Source organism: Suricata suricatta, chromosome 9 (assembly GCF_006229205.1).
Source record: "Suricata suricatta isolate VVHF042 chromosome 9, meerkat_22Aug2017_6uvM2_HiC, whole genome shotgun sequence".
Taxonomy (NCBI): domain Eukaryota; kingdom Metazoa; phylum Chordata; class Mammalia; order Carnivora; family Herpestidae; genus Suricata; species Suricata suricatta.
Window position 1 is genome coordinate 26,646,139 of NC_043708.1, and position 21,523 is coordinate 26,667,661.

General features: G+C 39.8%; 1 protein-coding gene across 3 annotated transcripts in view; it reads right to left on the reverse strand.

The window, feature by feature from the left end:
• Positions 1–952: 952 nt before the first annotated feature.
• LIN52 (lin-52 DREAM MuvB core complex component) overlaps positions 953–21,523 on the reverse strand; it is a 107,257-nt gene continuing 86,686 nt past the window's right edge. For all 3 annotated transcript variants that reach the window (XM_029951020.1, XM_029951019.1, XM_029951018.1), the window contains one exon: positions 953–2,609. In XM_029951020.1, the coding sequence (XP_029806880.1) occupies positions 2,554–2,609 (56 nt within the window). In that variant the 3' untranslated portion in view covers positions 953–2,553. The remainder of the gene's footprint in view (positions 2,610–21,523) is intronic.

Consider the following 21,523-nt stretch of genomic DNA (forward strand, 5'->3'; position numbering starts at 1 on the left):
GGCATGTGCAAAGGCACTCAACTGAGGAAATGGGAATTGTTCAGATTAACTGGAACAGAGACTTTATATACTGGAGAAGAGAGTTGATTAGGATTACATGCAGAGAGTTTTAAATGCCAGGATAAGAGACCCAGGCTTTATTATTAGACATGAGGAGGTATTGAAGGTTTTTAAGTAATAGTTTAAGGAGTTGAGAGGCACCTGGCTGGCTCAGTTGGAGGAGCATGTGACTCTTGATCTTTGGGTTGTGAGTTTGAGCCCCATGTTGGGTGTAGAGATTAAAACAAAACTTAAAAAACAAAAAACTTTAAGGAGTTGAGCAGCATTGAGCTTGGATGGCTGGTAGAATGGACTGGAAGCTGGGAGACCAAGTACTAGATGGCCATAAAGCCCTATACCACCCACTGTGATATCAGAGAGGAAACCAGCAGGTTATTTATCATTACACTTGTACTTTCTGATGAGGTGTATGCTTTAAATGTGCAGCATGGCCCTTTGAGGAAAAACTCACTCTCCTGTAAAAGGGACATATTTATTATGACGACACAGAAACCATCATATACAAAGCACAGTCCTCTAACACCCTGAAGCACACACACACACATTATACATCAATTTATAATATTAATATAAAAATACATCATTAACATTTCTAAGGACGACAAATACAAAACCAATAAATATCGCAATTCTAAAACATCTACTTACATTAAGTGCTGGTGAATAAGATGACAGTAAAAGAAAGGCCAAAGCAGACCAGAAAACCAACTACAAAGCCTTGGGTTACAGACCTGAGTTGGTTTTGGGGAGGTATCCTCATATTCTCCATGTATTTCTCAATTTCCTCAAGCACTTAAAAGTGCCTGATGTCATCAACTCTCAAAAACACAGCAAAGGAAGAATGTGACGCTATGGCACTGTTTTTTGCCTTCCCCTCCCCTCCCTTCCCCTCCCTCTCTCTCTCCTTCCCTCCCTCCCCCACTTCAACCGTATTTAGAGAAAAAGGAATGCCAATAATGAGCTTAACTTAAAATCTATGCCTCTCCAGACTGAATTTCTATATCGAATCCAGGAAGAATATTTTTTCTTATACTTATCTTTTGTGACTTGTGTTCAATTTGTCCCCCTTATCAATATGTAAAATTGCATGGATGGCAAAAAATTGCACAGAAGAGAGAAAAATCCAACACAAATTCTAGCATGGGAAACAAGGCACAAATGCCAGAAAATGGTTAATAGACCAGCTATTAAAATGAACAGTGCTGCACCCCAGCACAGACACTCAGGGCCAACGGTTTGCCCACAACTTTCCTTGTATTCAAACACCATCAGACAACTGCCACATGGATGTTCTCTGCGTGAAGTTTAGAAAACCTCACGTACTTCACAAGACATTAGAGGCTGGGGGCTGGCATATAAGACAGAATATGGAGAATATGTGTAATTAATTCTATGCATGGGTTAGGTTTTCAGGTTTTAATACAGGGACAGATGACTGGCAAAGAGCTCCAGAAGAGTAGTATTTAAGTCAGGATATTCTCCTTTTCCTTTCGTGTGTGTGTGTGTGTGTGTGTGTGTGTTTCTGATACCTTGGTGAAATATGTGATATGTGCCATGAGACGGGAGAAGGGGACAAAACACTGCCACCATTCCATAGCACATACCTTTCAGGTCAATCAGAGTTTCTAGTTTTTCATCAAATGGGGACTCCTGCAAAGAACCCCCTTCTCCTACCTTTTAGGCCATGTTGCCTCTTGTTTGAAACTGTAACAGATTAACTAGAACTCAAAAGTCCTTTCTTTCATCTTTAACTCAGTCTTTGAGGACTAGAATTCAATATAACCTTGCATGAGCCTTTCACTAGTTAATCCCAGTGGGGACTCAATACACAGAGATGCCCTCTCCTGGAATCAGAATGGATGGTGGGGAATGAAAGGCACTGGGAGATGGAGCTATTGTGGGAAGTACAGAACTTTAAAGCAGCTGTGCATTTCAAAAAGATTCTGGCTTCTCCAGCTAGGGATTCTTGGAACCCAGTATATACTGGAGAGTTCACAGGCCAGGCTGCCTGGTCTATTTCAGAATCTGATTGGTCTCTGTTCTTCTCATCATAAATACTTCGTAAGATATCAAGTACAAGTCAAAAGAACCCTTCCAAACAATGTGTCACAACTCACTTTGCCATCACCAAATCAAATCAATTGTAAGATCCTGGGGCTCCTGAATCACTTCTTGAAACGAGAGAGCAGGACTTTGACCTTTAAGAATGATATACCTCCTGGTGTTCCCCACATCCAAGGCAGAGCTGGTCAAAGTCTGGAAGCTGATTGAACAACTGCACTTGATCCTTCGGTACAAAATCTGTAAAGCAGACTCCTCTCTTGCTGCCGAATGTCCTCTGAGGCGCAGAGTGCCAGGAACAGGGAAGAGGGTCAGTCCTGGAGGTGCACCCTCCGGCCTCTCGCCAGGAAGCAGAGAGTTGCACATCGTCAGAGCTGCGCTGGGAGGGGAGCTTGGTTCCGGCCCCCAGGACATCCTGTCCACAAGCAGCTGCTACTTCTTGGGCTTCTCCAGAATGTTGAGAAATTTCCCCCTTGTCATCTCTCTGGCTGGAATCACAACAAATGGAAGATCAATGAAAACCCCAAATCTGAAAAAGGGCTCTCAGGAAAATATAATTTAAAAATGCAGGTTGATTTAAATTGTATACAAAGGTGTGACCCTAACAGACTCGATCACCACTAACCTCCGAAAAGAGGGAAGAATGAATGGCTACTGACAACTAAAACTGAACAAAGCTCTTCTGAAGTTGGCAATTGCTAGAAGACTCAGGCCAACTGGGGGAGGACTTTTCATGGGCTCAAGCCCCACATTGGGCTCTGTGCTGTATGGAGCCTGCTTGGGATTCTCTCTCTTTCTCAGCTCCTTCAACCCAGTTTGCACTCTCTACCTCCCAAATAAAACGGAATTCCCCCAAACCTGTCTCTCTCTCTCAAGAATGGAACCTAATGTTCATGTTCACTAAGTCAGGGGGTTTGCTTTTGGAGACTACAATCCAAACCAAGATTAGAGTCTTCTTTGGGTTGTTGGTATCTGGACATTTATAATCTCAAATCAAAATGAGAGATCATTTACCCCATCTCCCAGCAGTGGTAGTCCCTGGATGCTGTAGTATTAAGGGAGTTTATATTCCCTCAGTGCAGTTCATCTGTGGATGGTGTAATAAAGTAGGGTTTATAGAGCTTTGGTCTTCGCTCTCTTGGCATTGTCAGTCCTTAGATATTTAATACAGCCAGGCAAGGTTTATGTGTCTTTCTCTGAGTTTCAGCACCATCAATCTTTGAATGCTGTAGTTACAAGAGGGTTTATACAGCTACTTTCCTACGTATGAGGCTTTGAAATGAAAGTAAAACATTTCTCAATTACAAGGGCCACTCCAGAAGCCCGCTGGTTTAGCTCTGTTAAGCAAATCCTCAAAAAGTGTGTATTATAATACCCCCTTCATCCTCATCCCCACAAAATTGTCTTTTGGGATCTCTTAAATAGACTTAGCAGTGCTGAAAGTGTCCGATGGTTGGTTGTGGAGGCCAGAAGTCTTCCGGAACCAGGCAGTGGGCACACAGCAGGCTGTGCCTGTGGCCTTCTAAGAATATGTCCCCATCCTGGCCAATCAGTGAGGTGGCTAGAGAGGTACCTGCAGAATGAGAAGGATCTTTGCCATAGACTCCTTGCTGCTTTACTCAAGCCCAGAGATGGTGCTAGATGAATGGGCTCTACTCCCTCTCCCTACCAACATTTTGTAGTTCCTGGTTTATTTGTAAAACAGAGAAATAAAACAATACAAACTCTGTAACCAAAGGAAAGTTTCCAGCAACTGAGTCCACATATTCCTCATCTCTTACAAATTCTGGAGCTCCCACAAAGGGAAAGGAAATCCCTTTACCTAGGAATGGAAGCCCCAGTGCTAAGTGTCACATGCCCACAAATAATGGCTCAAATCAAACTGACCAGTCCTTCCTTGGTGGATTTATACCACACCCTATACAGACAGAGTAACTGTAAGACTTGCAAGTATGTTTATAAACTTGTCTTCTTGCACTAAAGGTTAAGAATTGGGGGCAGAGATTCTGTTCCATTATTCTTTTTTATTTATTTTAAGAGAGAGAGTGAGAGTGCGTGAGTGGGAGAGAGGGGCAGAGGGAGAGAATTTTAAGCACGCTCCATGCTCAGCTCAGAGCCCAATGCGGGGCTGGATCCCATGACCACGGGATGATGACCTGAGCTGAAATCAAGAGTCAGACACTCAACCAACAGAGCCACCTAGGCACCCCTTGTTATTTTTTATATCACCAGCAACTAGTACAGAGCTAGACCTAGTATCTGCTAAATAAATGCTGGGTGGGTGAACGATAATATACAGAAGAACTATTCCAAGTAGGAACACAATAATGTTAGTTACCTTCCTTTCTAGAGACAGTCAGACTTGTTAATCGCCCTCGGGACTTCATTCTCTACACTGTGGGATTTTTATTTTCCTAAATTTACCTTACCATGGAAACCAATTTGACAATAAACTATTTAAAAAATATAATAAATTTACCTTACTTATTTGGCAAGGAAATAATTTCCTTTGATGGAAGTAATGCCAGATTAATGGAGAGACGAAGGTGGGAGGCAAGGACTGATTACCCTAGAGAAGTCCTAATAAGTACTTTCTTGCTCAGGGGAGGAAGCATGGACTTCTTTCAGATAACACAGGATCTGAACCCATTCCAGCTCTAGAGCTTAGCAGCTGGGTGACACCTTGGGCTCAGCAAGACCTCTGAGCCTCAGTTTCTACATCTGTAAAACGAGTAGCATACTAATGCCACTTGCCTTGCTTTTTCTCTTGGGTATTCAGCAGTGAACATGCGTGGTATCAATGGCACCATTTACACACCACCTTTCAAAGGAGGGTGAGAAGTCTGCTGCTTCTGCACTCAGTGTCCTGAGTGAATGAGTGAGTGAGCTGTGACAAAGGAGGCTAGCCACGTTAAAAATCCCATTTCTTGGAATCTTTTCCCTCAGCCTGCTCCTACAGGAACTGACATACTTTTGGCCAGAGTGGGTCTCACCATTTATTTCTATTGGATGGATTTTCTGCCTACTCTCCTGTGCTTTTTAAGGAGTTTTACACAGAATCAAATGATCCTGCATCATGGTTAGAAGCAGGTACTCTGGAAACCAGACAGGGGCTTTACAAAACTCTGCTGGGTAGAACGGAGCCTTGCTCCAAAAATCCTGGGCCAGGAGCACTGTACTGATCTTCCTAATTATTTCTGCCTGCTGCCCTTCACATTCCCTGATTCTTTTCTGTTTTTTCTCAAAATGGGAGAATGATCAGTATTTCAAGACGTAAGATTTAAAAAGACCTAAGCTATTTGACAGATCAAAAGGATGTAAAAGGCAAAATAAACAGATTCCAAAGTCTCTCAGCGGCAAGCTCTCCTTGAATTTAACCAATCCTTTTTAACAACCCTCTCCCCACTCAATCATTCCTCCCCCTTCAACCTAATCTAAGTACACAGACCTGCAGGAAACCACCGTAAAAGTAGAAGTAATTCAAAGACCTCATCTTCTACATGGGAGGGGAGAAAGTTTTCCTACTCGCCAGTCCCATATAGGAGATATACGAATTCGTGACATAGCTGCTCCCTAAAAGAGGGCTGTGCCCTATAAATCACATCCTAAGCACCAACCCCTCTTTGTGCACAGAGAAATTGCTGTGGGTCAGGGGCAGCTTCAGAGCATGAGCCCTCCTGTTCACTTGTTTTCAGAGATGTTAACATCTCTGATTAATTCACATACCCTTTATTTTATTCATTTCTTCATCCTTGCCTTCCAGCTTTGCTGCAGTGTGAAGATTCTTACCGACCTGCTATAGTAATCACCGCCCGCTAGCCGCACCCCCCGAAACCTAGTGAAATTGTTTAGTGATGCCAACCGCGCTTTTAATTTGCAAGACATCAGACACAGAGGTAATTTATACCAACATCTGTTCATTTTTGACTTCTGAAACAAACTCGCACATGCTGCTACAAAATCCCATTAGGAGTAGGAAGACAGCCTTCTGCTACTATTCTGTATTCCTCTTACACACACACACACACACACACACACACACACACACACATGCTCACGCTCACATGCGCTCGCATGCGTACACACACGCCCCTTCCAGCAGGGTTTTATATGTAAATGTATTTAACTGAAAAAATTCCACCAAGGATTTCAAATCTCTTTAGGGAAAAACCTTTCGAGAGGTCTCTGGCTTGCTTACAGAAGAGAAGAGGACATTTCTACTTCCCTGGCTGGTTCCACCCCTTCGTCTGCCACTAGTTACAGCTTGGTATGGTTCTTGCATTAACGGCCACAGTAGGAGTGTGTGCTCCCCAGCCTGACGCTTCTAGTTCCTCTCTTCTCCTGGTTCTCCTTTCTCACACTGTGTTATAAGACAATCCTAGATACAATACGATTGTTAGTTTTACCTAGAGTCAATATATTTCTTAACTATTTTTTAATTCTGGATTAATTCTCTAGGATGATGAGGTTCAACAGGAAGGCAACCTTGCTACCACACTCCAATAATTATGCCAAGAGGACTGCACTGATCACCAGCCAGCACACTGCATGCTGTGCAGAATAGGAGCAGGACCTCCATGTCAAGTCATGATTGACGGGCCCTTCTATTGCAGTGCACAGACCATGAGCGGAGAAAGTCACAACAGACTGCCACCATAGGGTGAACGTGTGAATGGCTGCAGAGGATGTGAGAGAGGAGACCACTTGTACACATTTAAAGACAGCAAACGGATAAACTACAATCAGCTTCCAGGTTTATGCAATTTCTATTACCCCGTTCCCAGCTTCCCTAGGGCTGTCATGTTCATGGCAGCTGGATGCTTAGAGAGGTCAGGGCTGAAGGGAGGACTGCATGCTGCCTGCTCTGAAGGTAGAGTGTGGCTTAATACAATCTCCTCTTTAGATTCTCCAATTCCTCCATCTACAGTTAGCCTTGCTTCTGGCTCCCTTTCCACAATGACTATCCCCAAACTGCCTTCTCTGCAGTAAATTTTCTTGGTGCCTGGTTGAAAAAGATTCAGTGGTACAGATTGATTTCTCACCAGTGAGGGGATGAGGGATTACCAGAGGCACCCTGGTTAACGAGATTGGGTGCAGAATCTCTCATGAGACCAACCCTCTCTGCCAGGGCTTTGCACCTTTCGCCCATGACATATGGGTTTCATTACAGAAAGATTTTCCAGATTATAACTTTGAGGCCATTGCCTGATAAAATTCTGCTCGGCTTTAATGTAGAGAACAATGTAAAGATTAAGTAACTTTTTAATGAAATGGGAGAAACTCATAATGTTTGGTTTTCAATTCCAATGCAAACTACTTTACATATTTCTGTGCCTCAACATAATTAAAAACATTAGTGAGGTGGAGGAAAGTTACACCAGGCTGTCTTTAGGGATTCTAATATGACTGGCAGGAAACGAAGGAAATGGCACACCACTGTGGAAAGAGCAGGGCTTTGAGCATCAGACGGGCTTGGGATGGAGCCCCAGCTCCTACACTGACCACTGTGGGCAAGTCACTGAAGACATCTTTCCGAGCTTCGGTTTCCTCACTTTTTAAAAAAATAAGATTCACTCTTTTTATTTTTATTTTTTAAAGTAAGTTCTATGCCCAACATGGGGTTTCAACTCATGACCCTGAGGATCGAGAGTCACATGCTCTACCGACTGAGCCAGCCAGGCTCCCCTTGGGGTCCTCATTTGTTCCAGGTGGAATTAATATAAAGGTCACATAGGCATTTAGTAAATGCTAGCTACTATATAACTATGGTTTTCTTTCTTTCATTTCAAACAAGAGTTTGCTTATGCAAAGAGAAACTTGATGGGACAACTATCTAGGATTCATTTCTTTTTACAGCAATTTATCTCTACTTAAAGACACTGCTCTATGTTAACAGCTATGTACAAAAACGTTATACAACTGTCCTGGATTTTACAATGACAAATGAAAAACATTAAAATTTTCCAAATGAACAAGGTATGCAATGATTTTTTTTGTTGTTGTTAAAGCGAGAGCAAAATAATTTACTGAAATACGAGCTAATAAGAGCTGAATGGGCATGCCGCTAATGGGGAAAGGAAATTATTTTCACTGAACCACTACTTCACCTCATTCCATATCTATTCAATGTTGACCAACACATAGTAATGGCAATTTAGTTTTTAAAAAAAGGCCACATGCTTGTGTACATACACCAGTAACCTGATGTACAATGAAAGAATGAGGAAGGGGAAAATGAAAGAACAGAAGAATCGCACTGTAGTGGTCAGGAGGCCGTGGAGCCTGCTGTTCGAATATATCCTCAAACTCCACTTCCAATTGTGCTGGTGGGTCTCTTTGGGGATCTGGAGGCCCATCAAACTGGTACCTGAACCACCTCACTGATAAGCCCTGTTGTGCACCACTGGCCTTCATCACTTTACTCAGTGGCGGGCACCTATTAAATTGCACCACAGAACAACCCTGCCCTGACACCGTCAAGTTACTATGACTATCGTTCTTAGTCTGGACTCTTCCTTCCGTGGGTTTTCGTGGCCAAGGTGCGTGCTGGAGCTCCTCAGCTGCCACTTCAAAAGAGGTCCCAGGTCTGCGCTGAACCAGTTTCAGGCAGTCTCGTGAGTGGCAAAAGGAGGTCAAACTTTATTTTTTATGAGATCTCAAATGCAAAACAAAAGGAAACACGAATGGCTTGCTTCTATGTAACACGCATACTTTGGAGGCTCAAATCTGCTGGGGTAATGCTGGGTACTAGAGGCAGCTACCTTCCCTAACTACACCAGCAGTTTCTGTCAGCAAAGACGAACACATTAAATCCTAGTTTAGTTTCAATCAGTGTGCTAAAAAGCTATTTATTTAGTTAGCTTCATAGAAAGATGCTTCATAGAAATGATGCCATTTGTCAGACTTATGGTTTTGACTCTTTTAAAAATTACTTTTTTCGTCCTTGAAACCTCGAATGCATTCTAATAACTATGACAAGAAGAATCTCTAAGTCGCGTGCTGTGGGAGACAGAAGCATGAAGGGGGAGGAAGGATAGTTAAGTCAGTCACATGAAGTGACCACCATGCACTAGATATTAGGGAAGATTCAAATAAATCAGAAGTGGCCTTTGAGATGGAGCTAGTTGTTCAGAGGTTATTTTGATGCATTAGAGGGGGGAAAAAAGGAAACCAATGGAATGTGGAGTTCTGATTTCTCTCTCACAGGAACGTGGACGGTTTTTCTGGCACGCTAGCATACAGCCGGTGCAGAGCAGAGCAGCTTCTGGGTGGTCTGCCAGACGGAGCTTCTTCACCATGCTCCAGTTCGGATGCCTGCACAAAACGTACCAGTAAGTGATCGATAATTCAAGTCAAAGACTAAGCACTTTTTAATGCCTCGAATACAAGAGCAGCTGGTGCTGGTGCCACTGTCAAGAGCAGAAGGTGCTAAGAACTGAGTATAGTGTCATGGATGAGGAGGGGTCTCTTGGAGCCTCATTTAGACACTCGGTGGTCCTCAGAAGGTGGTGTAATTGTAGTAAGGTCTGCTGACCATTCTCAATCAACTCATGCTAGAGTTCACAAGTAAGAGTCTTTAGTAGGAATCTCACTTTCTCTAAAATATATAGAAGGAGCAGTTGAACGTAAGCAGACAGCCTTGAGGCTTTTGCCTAAAGTTCTTTGAGCATAAGCGTTTCAAAAAGGAGACTGTAATATATACCTGAGAAAAGAATAGTCTGGATGCCACATCTGTAACCAAACTACCACTGACTGTGAAAATCTCCATCCTGAGAATTCTCAAAAAAGCCTTTTTCGGGGCACCCTTTCCAGATTCTCTTTCTTTTGGGTGTCTTGTCTCTCTAACAGGAGAGGCCTTTTTCTTCCAAAAGGGTAGGATGGGTAAGAAGAGTGTTCCCTTCAGGGAATTCAAAGAAAGATAATTTTATATCAGATATCCTCCCCCCAACTCACAGTAAGGCCAATTTCTAGAGAATGTTTTATCCAAGATATAATATAAAAAAGAAAAACCAGTACTCAATGTACAGGTAAACAAATTTGGACAGTTTCAATATGGAAAATAATTTTAATGGCTTTTCATGACAAAAAAAAAAAAGAAATATCCAGGCAACAGATTTATTCTCAGAATATAAAACATCAAGCAGGAACATAAAATATGGGAAGTGTCAGCCATGATGCCTGAAGATTGAAAGCAGAAGTAGAAGAATCTTAATTGTCAGGCACTTGAAAAATGTTGTGTTCAAGTGAAAGCCTGTGTTTCTCCATCAACTCTCCTTGCCCTACCCTCTTTTAAAAGCAAAACAAGACCAGATTTCAAATATTCAATCCTCATCATCCTTCTCCCTACAAAACAAACAAACAAACAAACAAGCCAAAATAACAACAAAAAACCCCCAGAGATTTGTGTCCAGGAATAAGAGCTAACAAGTTCTTATTTGTATTTTGTTTCCTTTTCAGAGGGCTTCAGAGGCCTACTTCATAGTTTCGTTTGGTTCCCTTTTCAAGGGTAAAACTCAAGTGAATGAAAGGCAATGAGACCAAAGCAATGGATTGACGCTCCTAGGGGGAGAACTTTTACTAAACACTTAAAAATTTGTGCAGAACATTCATGCTTTAGGGCATCCCTAGTAATACATCGTGGTGAGACACTTACTATGACCAAGGGCTAGCAGCTTCACAGTCTTAATTTCCTCATCCATAAAATGAGGAGAGCAATAAATCTATCATGTAAGGTTAAGATAAAACAACAATTAGTCAAAGTCACTTAATCGGTACACAAAATATTTTGCCTCAAGTTGGAGTACTTTATCCACAGGCTATCCTCCACTCTCAGGAAAATCAGACCAAGATCACAGTATAGATAAACTTCAAATGACTTGGATATTAAGACAACTTTCTGCATGGAACATCCCCACTTCAGGTTCTGGCAGTAACTCAAGTCTACAGAGGATGAAGGCCCAGTCTTCTTGACCCTCAGGGCAGGGAAAGAGTTACATCTTCACACTGAGAAGCCAATAAAAACCTCTCTTGATTATAATTTAGATAAGAACCATTGGATTGAATAATAATGTCTGAAACTCCCCTAGCTGTTTCACCTTGAGACGTCCATCACTGGGTTAAACATGATGCTAATTGCATTTGGATTGATTAATTTCTCTCACTCCTGTCTATTCGAATAATGCTTAACAAAATAATCATAGCACCCAGAGCCAAATCTTTTCCGTCAAAGGAATGAAGCCATCAGAACAGGCAGAGATGAAAGAAATGAAGATGACCCGTAATTACTGCTACGGTGATATCATTACCATATTATACAAAATGAGTGTGGGGGGAGGGGGAGTGGAGGGAGGAGGAGCTGAGATTATTTATTTTTTTTAATGGAACCCTACAATCTAAGAATGCAGATTTGACATCTAGTGCAATACATAGAAATATAGAACTTTAAAAAAAATACAAATCTTGCTCATGAAATTACAAAATCCAACAAACACTGAGGCCCAAGATACATCAAGTGTCTTGGGCTGTGAGCAGGTATTATTCACGCCACTATTTTTTCATCGCAATAACACTTTGTATGACTTGCATAGAGATTTAAGACGCTGTCTTCATGCCACAGCATTCCTATAGTTGCTGGAGAATTTTTCTTTAAGCCAGAAAATAATATCATTTCATTTTAGTATTGTTAGAGGTGGCCTTGTTTGTAAAATTAGAATCTGCATTTTAACCGCAGCTAGTTCTAGTTTAAGACACTAAAGGAAAATGTTGACGAATCTTCATGCACAGTTCACTGGACAATAACATGGACTTAACTCACTCACAAGGAAGAATATAATATTAGTTCCCAACTTTCTTATTGTTTGAGATGACCTCTTTAATACTTATGATACAAAACCAATGACTGCCTAGGATTTGAACTTTAGGTCTAAATCCTATCACTTATTAGAAGGTGATCTCAAGTAAATCATTGTGTCTCAGTTCCTTCATCTATAACATAAGGATCAGTACCGACCTGATTGGTTGTTTTAATACATAATACATTTATGTGCTTAATAAGTGCTTGTACAAGAAAAAAATTTCTCCCCAAGATGAATTTTATGGTTATTCTATTTACAGAACCTTGAACAATTTGGTTATTTCATTTACTAAAGTTAAACAGACACTTCTGGTTAAGTGTCTGACCTCAGCTCAGGTCATGATCTCGTGGTTCCCGAGTTCAAGTCCCGTGCTGGGCTCTGTGCTGACAGCTCAGAGCCTGGAGCCTGCTTCAGATGCTGTCTCCCCCATCTCTCCCCTCCCCCACTCACACTCGTCCTCTCTCAAAAATAAAAATTAAAAAAAATTTAAAAAGTAAATTTTATATAAATTTTAATAAATATTTGTAAAATAAATAAATAGCATACTTAGAAGACACATCATTTTAATAGGCTAGAAATATCTGGGACTATTTTTGAGATGGCATTTTAAACATAGAACCATCATTAAATTGAAAGCAATAAAAACAGATATAGGAAATTTTAACTTGGACAAGAAGGTCTCTATTTTCTTATATAACAAATATTCCCAAATAAAATGAGTCTACATATTCTAAACTTGTAATCATTCAGTAATAAATGTGAACAATGCTTTTTTAGAAGAAAAAAGTAAAATGCTTTCTTTCTGCCAGGTTAAAACAAGAGTCTAAGCCATTTACTGTATTATCTCAGTATTCCCTGCTTTCTTTCTGGCTAAGAGAGGCAATGCAGTAAAAAATGGCTTTGGAATTAGGCCTAGATTTGATCCAAATCCCATCCTATTTCTAAGTTTCAAGGTCTTGAGCAAGTAATTTACTTTTCTGAGCATCCTTGTTTTCTGTATAATAGAAATTATAAAGTAGACTTTGCAAAAGTCTGAAAAATCTGAAAATATAGTGGGGAAGTCAATAAATGGCATTAACCATTTTTATCCTTCATGTCTCAGCTCAAATGTCACCTTTTCAGAGAGGCCTTCCCTGACTACCCTATCCAAAGTGAGTCCTCTTAGTCTACTCTTTCGTATCAACCCCAAATCTGCACATACTTCTTTCATAGCACATACCCCAAATCTGCAATTAACTTTATTTAACTTCATGCTTTGTGAAGTTCTGTAGAAACTCCTGCTGTATCCCCATCAATTAGAACAATACCAGGCACAGAGGAGGAGGCCAACTATCTATCTATTGAAATAATTTATTCATATATGGGGAAAAAGGAATTCTGCTTCCTTTTCAATTCTTAAAACACTGTGTACAAGAATTTTTTTTCTAGTGAAACTACATATACATTTTACCCTTTGACCCAGCAATTCTACTTCTAGGAAACTATCCTAAAGATACATCAGCCTAAATATTACATAGGGTATTCACATGTCTGTTCATTTCAGCACTATTTTAATAATTGAAGATTGGAAACAACTCAAATGTCTACCTTTATGGAGGAGACTCCTCTTTATAGACTGCTGTTCAGCTCTAAAAAGCAATAAAGAAGATACCTATATATTGTTACAGGGAGATCTTCAGGACAATGTTAAGTGGGAAAAAAAAGCAATGTGCAGAAGACTATATATAGAATAGTACCTTATGTGGAAAATTAGGAAAAGGGGAAAACACATACTCATATTTACTTACATTTTCAATTTTTTTTTAAGAGAAAGAGAGAGGAGAGCAGCGAGCATGAGTGGGGGAATGGTAGACAGAAAGAGAAAGAATCCCAAGCAGGCTCCATACCCAGCATGGAGATCATGACCTCAGCTGCAATCAAGAGTTGGACACTTAACCGAATGAGCCTCCCAGGAGCCCTGTATTTACTTATATTTTCAAAAGAAACAATGGACTAATCAGGTTTGGTATTAATTTTTACTAATAAAGATGGTTACCTTGGGGATGGAAATGAGAAAAGGAATGAACTTATTTCATACATTCATTCTTTGGGACACCATATATATATTTTATATATTGAAAAACAAAATTAATTAGAAAAAGGCAATCTCTAAAAATTGAAATAAAGTAACTTGAATCTATAAAGTTTGCACAACCACAGAGTACTAAAGTTTAAATTATTTTATTATTATTTTTTAAAATTGATTTTAATTCCACCATAATTAACTAATTTTAAAAGACATTCTGGGATACCTGGGTAGCTTAGCCAGTTGGGGGTCTAACTTCCGGTTTTTGCTCAGGTCATGATCTCATGCCGTGAGATCGAGCCCTGCACTGGGCTCTGTGCTGATGGCACGGAGCCTGCTTGGTATTCTCAATCCCTCTCTCTCTGCTCCTCCCCTGCTCACGTGCATGCACTCTCTCTCTCTCTCAAAATAAATAAAACTTAAAAAGACATTCTGACTATTCACCTCCCATGAGTATATATCCTAAGGATATAAAAGAAGCAGAGAAAACTTAAGCAGCACCCAGCACTCTCGTTACATGTAGTTAATTCTTTGGATGCTAGTTTTACTGTGGGTTGAAGCAAATAATTATGTTAATTATTAGGAAACAAGCCTTTCAGCATTATGAGAAGATACTATAAAATCAAATACATTAAATAAAAACACTTTAATATCTTTAATTTGAATTGGGCATATTGGTAGAAACATAATTTCCTTTTCTCTCTCAAAAAAACAAACCAAACCAAAAACTTATTTACCACCCTGTCCATGGAAAAGGCCTAGAAGTAATAATAGCCCAGTAACAATGAGTACTTAGATTTCTACTAAAAGGGACTGAGGTTCCTTGGAGAAATAAGTTTCAAGTCTGAAGAGTGAAGAAGTAAATGAACCAGGACTAACTTGACATGCTGAAAGTAAGAAAATTACCAAAGACCACAAGGATCACGTCCAATGACACAGGAGGCAACCTGAAGGGCATCTACTAACCGAAGGTGGGACAGTTTTGAATGTCAAAAAGAATAATGATTATAGTAGACTGAAACACATCAAACATAAACATCCATAATATTTTTTAAAAGCGCTCAGTCACTTCAACTCTTTTCATGTTCTGAAAATTGATAAATAAAAGGAGGAGATGGGCACCTGGGTGGCTCAATAGGTTGGGCATCCAACTTCTGATTCAGGCTCAGGTAATGATCTCACGATTTGTGGGACTGAGCCCTGTATCGGGCTCAGTGCTGACACCATGGAGCCTGCTTGGAATTCTTTGTCTCCCTTGCTCTCTACCCCTCCCCTGCTCACACTCTCTCTTTCAAAATAAATAATTTTTTAAATGCTTATTCACTTTGAGAGAGAGAGTATGAGAGGGGAGGGGTAGAGAGAGGGGGACAGAGGATCTGAAGCAAGCTCTGCACTGACGGCAGTGAACCCATTGTGAAGCTTGAACTCCTAAACCCACGAACCATGAGATCATGACCTGAGCCAAAGTCGGACACTCAACTGACTGAGCCACATAGGCACCCTTAAATAAACATTAATAAAAATAAGTATAAGGAGGAGAAAATCTAGCATTTTTCCTGTCATTCCTTTTTGGACTATATTTCAGGGAAACCAAATAGTTGGTGATTTATTAGAATCATCATCATCATCATCATCATCATCATCAAAAGGATCAGACTGATACCAACTAAATCCACTAATCTTCACTGAAACCAGAACAAATGGAGGTTATGTGCTTCCTGATGCGAAGCAGTAGCAAGCACAGTACCACTTAGATGCATTCTTGCCAAAAAGACTGAATCCAAACTCAATTTATTCTCTAACTTTATCAGATTATAGGAAATACGTGGGAAAAGAGGTACATGTGGAATGTTACCACCAGGATAATATCATCATGATTTAAAATGTGGGATAGAGGATTTAAAAAAACAAAGACCCACAAAAAAAAAACAGAAAAAAAAATGTGGGAAATCTTGAAGGACAAACCCCGTTCTCTTCAATAATTAAACAGCATGGGGGGGAACCTGGAGGAAGGTGGAAGAGGATTTTTAAAGAAGATTAAGAAACTGAGGATTCATGTCAACCAAACACAATGTGTGGGATCCTACTGAGATCCTGGTTCATACAAACTAATTTTAAAAGACACAATTGTGAGCCAAATTGGACACGAACTGTAGATGTTACTAAGGAATTATTATTTTATTTTGTTTGAGAAATAATTTTTTTAAAAGAAAAGGTCTCCACACACACACAAAAGGAAATAAAAGAAAAAAGCCTTCTCCTAGGATCACTTTACTCCAGCCATAACAGGAACACAACAGTGTGATACAAGGATGTAGAGATAAAACAATGGCAGAAAGCTGACAACTACTAAAGGTAGTAGGGATGGGGATGGGGGTTCGGTACAGCATTCTCTCTACGTTAGTTACCATATGCTTGGAAAATCTCCACCATAAAAAGAAAACCTCACCAAACGTTTCTCTGGAAATACAGCCTTTTCTCATTATCACCACATATCACAATACAATGAAGAGGAGGCCAGGGAACAGAGACAGGGATAATTAATTCTGCAGAGGGCTTGGAAATGGATGGACAGGGAGCACTTTAGAAAGGAGGTGACTTTTCATGTCACGAATGTTTATTTCCATCGTTAAATTCCTTGGATGAGCAACAAATTACACATGATCAAACAATCAAAACCAGATTATATATTTTTTAAAGTCTACCAAATCTAACTCAGATTAAGCCTAATAATAAGGAGCAGCTGCCCCCACCCATCTTCCTCTCTCTTAATTATTTAAGAAATCATACTGACAAATCTAAGAGCACCGTTTTCAACTTATTCTGAAAGAAACAGCTATGAGAGAAGCTCTCTGGCTCAACATTTTGCTTCTACATAATACTCTGGGAGGCGGAGCGGATGAAACTTCGGTTATTCATTTATTGAATCTTCTCCGAAAAAGCTTTAGAGGTCAGTAGCAAGACCAACTTCAAGCTGTAGGTCAGTTCAATAGCTAACAAGTTACAAGAAGGAATAGCTTAACTTAAACTTTCACTAGTCCAGCAAAATTTCAGCTAGTTTGCCCTCATACTGTCGACAACTGTGTAAATAAATGATGACCTCACCAATCCTACTTCACTTCGAACACTCTTTTACTTCACAGACGATTTACACAATGTAAAACAAAGACTTGTTCTGGGTGATAATTTGATTTTTGTTTGCACTGTGGTTTCCCGTACATTTGGTTCATATTCTCACCCTGACCAGACCATAAATCCATCAATGGAAGAGACCTTTAAAGATAATTTCCCTGATGGACTTAGAAAAAATGCACAACATACAGGAGCTATCTGGTAAGCCTTCATTTAAAATAGCTTTTTCCTCTAAAATCATGGAGTAATACAAAGGTACAACAATTACCGGCTTCTTTTGAAACCACATCATAATCAGGTAAGAACTTGAATATATGACATGTCTACTTAGGAAGTCATATGGTAGTGGTTATTTTCCTTCCTAAAACAGCTAGTTAACCTGTTTTTCCTCCCAGAATATCTGATTTTGATGTTTCCAAATAATCTTATTTACAACATTCATGATTAATTTAAAATAATTATGGTACAAAAATATTCTCAGCCAGAAAATTATATTATACTACTGTGTGTGACAGTGTGCATTTTTTTAAAGTTTATTTATTTTGGGGGGCGGGGGGGAGAGTACGTGCGAGTGCGTGAGCAGGGGAAGCGCAGAGAGAGAGACAGAGTCCCAAGCAGGCTCCATGCTGACAGTGAAGGTGGGGCTCAATCTCACAAACCCTGAAATCATGACCTGAGTGGAAACCAAGAGTTGGAAACTTAACCAACTGAGCCACCCAGGGGCCCCACAGTGTGCATTATTTGAAACTCCAGAGCTTGACCAATACATAGTTAACATATAACAAACATGTACTGAATGAAAAAAAACACTCTTTGACAGTACAGGCCATAATGGAGGATTTTTTTTTTAAGTGTTTTACTTATTTTTGAGAGAGAGAGAGAGAGACTATAAGCAGGGGAGGGGCAGAGAGAGACGGAGACACAGAATCTGAAGCAGATTCTAGGTTCTAGGCTGTCAGTCAGCACAGAGCCCGATGCTGGGCTCAAACTTGTGAACTGCAAGATTATGACCTGAGCTGAAGTCAGACTGTTAACAACTGAGCCACCCAGATATTCCCATAATTTAGGATCTTAAAAACAATTTATGGGTCAGGGTGCCCGGCTGGCTCAGTCAGAAGAGCAAGTGACTCTTGATCTTGGGGTCATGAATTGGAGTCCTACATACGGTGTAGAGATTACTCAAATAAGTAAAAAAAACTTAAAAAAAAACCACAACAATTTATGAGGGGCGCCTGGGTGACTCAGTCAGTTAAGCATCAGGTTTTGACTCAGGTCATGGTCTCAGTCTTCGTGGGTACGAGCCCTGTGTCTGACTCTGTGCAATGCAGGGCTTGAATTCATGAACTGTAAGATAATGATCTGGGCTGAAATCAAGAGTCAGACACTCAGGCACTCCCTTAATAATTACATTTAAAATATCTTCTTCATTAATTTTATTTGGATTCAAACCAATACAGAAGTAAAAGTGAAAAGCATTTCATAGATGGTAGACCACTGGCCTCAAAATCAGATTAGAGTTCTAAACCAGTTTCATCAGTCAATAAGTCCTTACTGTGAACTCATCATATACTCTTACAATTGCAGATGAGACACCATGAGAGCAACCAACCTTAGAAAACCCCTTTTCCTTAGAAAACCCCTCTCCCCTTCTGTGGGCACCAAAGTTTGCTCAGCAACAACTTAACTCTGTGCAGAGTATGCAGTCATTGAGTACTTTTTCCCCTGAAGACCATAAAGCGAGGGCTAGGTGGGGAGATCAGGAACAGATCCTATTTCAACATACTGGAGGTCTTTCAGATAGTTTAGTTAGAATCTGTAATGTATATCAATGGTTCTCAAAGTGAGGTCCCTGACCAACCACACTAGCATTACCTTGGGAACTTCTTAGACATACAAATTCTTATGTCCTCATCCCAGATCTATTGAATCAGAAATTCTAGAGGTGGGGCCCAAGAATCCATGTTTTAATAAGCCCTTCAGGTGATTCTGATGGATGCTAAAGTATCAGAATCACAATCTATATTATCCAGGCTTTTAGATTTTTGTCTCCAGTTCTCTGCAGTTCATTCATTCATGACCCAAAGAGAAAGCAGAGTTTTATTATATTAGAACTGTAATCTTAAAAGTTAAAAAAAAAAGTTAAAATCTTAAGAAGCTATCTTTTAGGGGGTGCCTTGGTAGCTCAGTCAGTTAAGCTTCCGACTGTTGATCTCAGCTCAGGTCTTGATCTCAGGGTTGTCTCATGTTGGGCTCCATGCTGGGCATGAAGCCTACTTGAGAGAGAGAGAAAGAGAGAGGAAGAGAGAGAGAGAGAGAGAGAGAGAGAGAGAGAGAGAGAGAGAGAGAGAGAGGGAGGGAGAGAGACTATCTTTTAGAAAATATGAGCAACAAAGGAGAAAAATTAAAACATTCAGCCAGAGGATTAGAATTTTGTTTTTAAGGAGGTTCCACACCCAACATGAGGCTTGAACTCACAACCCTGAGATGAAGAGTCACATACTCTACTGAGCCAGCCAAGTGCCCTTAAAGAATGAGAACTACTAAAACTTTAGCTCTATCTCTGTTATCATGATTGTCCTTATTTAGTGTTAAGGTTACCATATAATCTTTAACCTTGGCAATCTTGACAGAAGACAGACTAGAAAATAAATAATTATCAAACAATGTCATGATGGCTATAAGAGCAGTATATGACACACTCAAGGAGAAGAAATGAGCATACTTAAATTTTGCAGAAGGTTTGGTTTAGACGGACAAGAAAAAGTTTGAGCAAAAGGGGTGATGTTTTCACTGAGCCTTTAGGAATGTACTATCTAGAAACACCTAGACAAGCTAAGGATAGCTCCTTTTTAAAAACTTTCTACCAGGCCATTGATGTAAAATACAAGTGAAAGAAACAGATCTTAAAACAAATCCTAAGTACCTGCTTAATTCCCAGCACTCTTTGGGATTTTTGTAGCCACCAAAGTAGTATAAGACATGGCCCTACTTTAAAGAAGTTAAACCACAAACAATGAATTTGGCCTATCCAAAATTTGGCAGAAACTAAGAAAATTATAACTATTCTTCACCATATTTTGTTGAGTAAAAAACTGTGACACTTAACAAAATACAATTAAGTCAAGTGATACACTCCTAAGTCTAGGTTCTTGTCAAGGTGAAGTTTTCACAAGATTTACAAAAAGTGAAGATATCTACCATGCTTTTAAATAAAAAGCTTTACTTAAATACTTTTATTTTTTATTTGAAAGAAATAGATGCTTTATAAAGTTCAGGCTAGATAATGCTATCTTAATGAACTAAAAATCTTTCAGCTTGTAGGCTTGTAAGATCAACCTGATCTAATTCTGTGAAATGGCCAAATCTTAAATCAGTTTTTTCCTCTATACTCATGTTGGTTCCAGTAAACTAGTATTCCTGTAACCAAACATATCTGACTGAACCTCATGTTTCTGTAAGGAAGACAGACTTAAAAGCTGGCTCTCATAATTTGCAAAAAACATTTATTTTAATAAAGAGTACCAATTAAGTCCCCAGAAATCTAGCTCTGATTTGATTATGGGATCCTATTTCTAATAAATAAACCTACAGATCCAGAATTGAGTCAAAGGCCAGAAGACAATGTGAGTAACATACTTAAATATTCCTACTATTAATCCCATTCTCAGAAATACTTTCTTAATGACTGTCCAAGTTCAGCTTGAGTTACTGGGTACATTTACTTTATCTGTACAATCGATGATGTGTCTTTGAGGTTAATGTCAACACAGAAATTAAATTCTATATGCCAGAAGCTATGTAACATTCCAAGTCTATAGATTCTTTCACTGTTTCACTCTGAGCAAAAACGAAACAAGAATATATAAGATTAAAAATAATAAAACAGAGGATATGATCTAATGTTGTCATGTAGCTTTTCATGCCCCCAAATAGCCAACCAACCATAAATGGATTCACAATAAGCCATTCTTTTCCAATTCTAGCTCAGGATATGAAATATCAAACTCCAAAGAGAGTCCTTTGAGAGACAGAGACATTGCGAGCAGGGGAGCATCAGAGAGAGAGGGAGATACAGAATCCAAAGACAGGCTCCAGGCTCTGAGCTAGCTGTCAGCACAGAGCCTGATGCAGGGCTTGAACCCACGAATGACAAGATCATGACATGAGCCGAAGTCAGATACTTAACCGACTGAGCCACCCAGGCACCCCACTCAGTTTCTAAGTGAATCTAAAAGACAAAGGAGAGACTACTAAATGGTGAGTTACCTACTAGTTTAGCAAAATGTATTTAGATCACTGGGTGATATAGGTTATACTCATACTAAGTCAAAACTATATCCAGGAAACTCTA